Source organism: Lottia gigantea (assembly GCF_000327385.1).
Source record: "Lottia gigantea unplaced genomic scaffold LOTGIsca_2233, whole genome shotgun sequence".
NCBI lineage: Eukaryota > Metazoa > Mollusca > Gastropoda > Lottiidae > Lottia > Lottia gigantea.
In genome coordinates, this window is record NW_008708589.1 from 9192 (window position 1) to 10301 (window position 1110).

Genomic DNA, 1110 nt, shown 5'->3' on the forward strand with positions numbered 1-1110 from the left:
ATATTCCAGATTTTTAACTCTATGAGGAAAGGTCTGAGGATGTGTAGAAATAAAATGAAATGAATGGAGTGAACTTCCTACTTCTACATCATGTGGGATAATGAAGACGGCAACGCCATGCAGGGTACATTAGCCTGCTATTTTTCGATTTCCAACTGAAGAGAGATCAGTGCACAGTCTGTAGCGCACGGGGCCTCGGTTTACTGTCAGATCTGAACAACTCTAGACGCTTTTTCCAATCAGCCCATCTTACCTGCATCACTGACAGGGGAAAAACCGGATTGAAAAATACGAAGTATTATCTCGGTCCATGCCGGAATTGATCCATTGGCCTTTAGGTTGGCGAGCAAGCATCTAACTCACTGAGCCACTGAGGATGTGTAGAGGGAAAATGAGTAGCCTAACTACGAGAAAAACGAGTCGTCATTATAATTATTTAACATTTATGCCTTAATAAGATCCTTATTTTTAAGTGTATGTGTGTAGTTATGTTAAATACATGTAGATTGTGATTATGTAGTTTATATGATTGTGATAATATATATATATATATATACATGTATCGTAAACTAGTCATTTAATTAGCACTGTAGTAAGTAATAAGAATATCTAAAAGTTTTTGTCTATGTAAAATGTTAATAGTATTTATTGTTTTCGTTTATTTATCTCTATTGAGGTATATACATTAAATGTTAATTTTTCCACTTGATCTTCTGTATTTTTTTCTCTATTCCACTGCCATGGACTAAAATTCTTACTGGTTTTACCCTCCCCAACACCTATACCACACTGGTGTCTATTATTCTACATATAACTATCACTATATTCAGCAACACTCTCGCTATTATGGTCAACCCAATAATCAACAGTCTCGTCAACCGAACTATCAACAATATCGTCAAACGAATTGTCAACAGTCTCGTCAACCGAATTATCAACAGTCTCGTCAACCGAATTATCAACAATCTCGTCAACCGAGTTATCAACAGTCTCATCAACCGAATTATCAACAGTCTCATCAACCGAATTATCAACAATCTCATCAACCGCATTATTAACAGTCTCATCAACCGAATTATCAACAGTCTCATCAACCGAATCATCAACAGT

At 36.0% G+C, this 1110-nt stretch overlaps 1 protein-coding gene across 1 annotated transcript; it reads right to left on the reverse strand.

The window, feature by feature from the left end:
- Positions 1-804: 804 nt before the first annotated feature.
- Positions 805-1107, reverse strand: LOTGIDRAFT_147307 (hypothetical protein; the record flags this gene model as incomplete). The annotated part of the gene is made up of 1 exon (XM_009054761.1): positions 805-1107. A coding segment is annotated over one exon (303 nt), but the record flags the coding sequence as incomplete, so codon positions are not given.
- Positions 1108-1110: the final 3 nt, after the last annotated feature.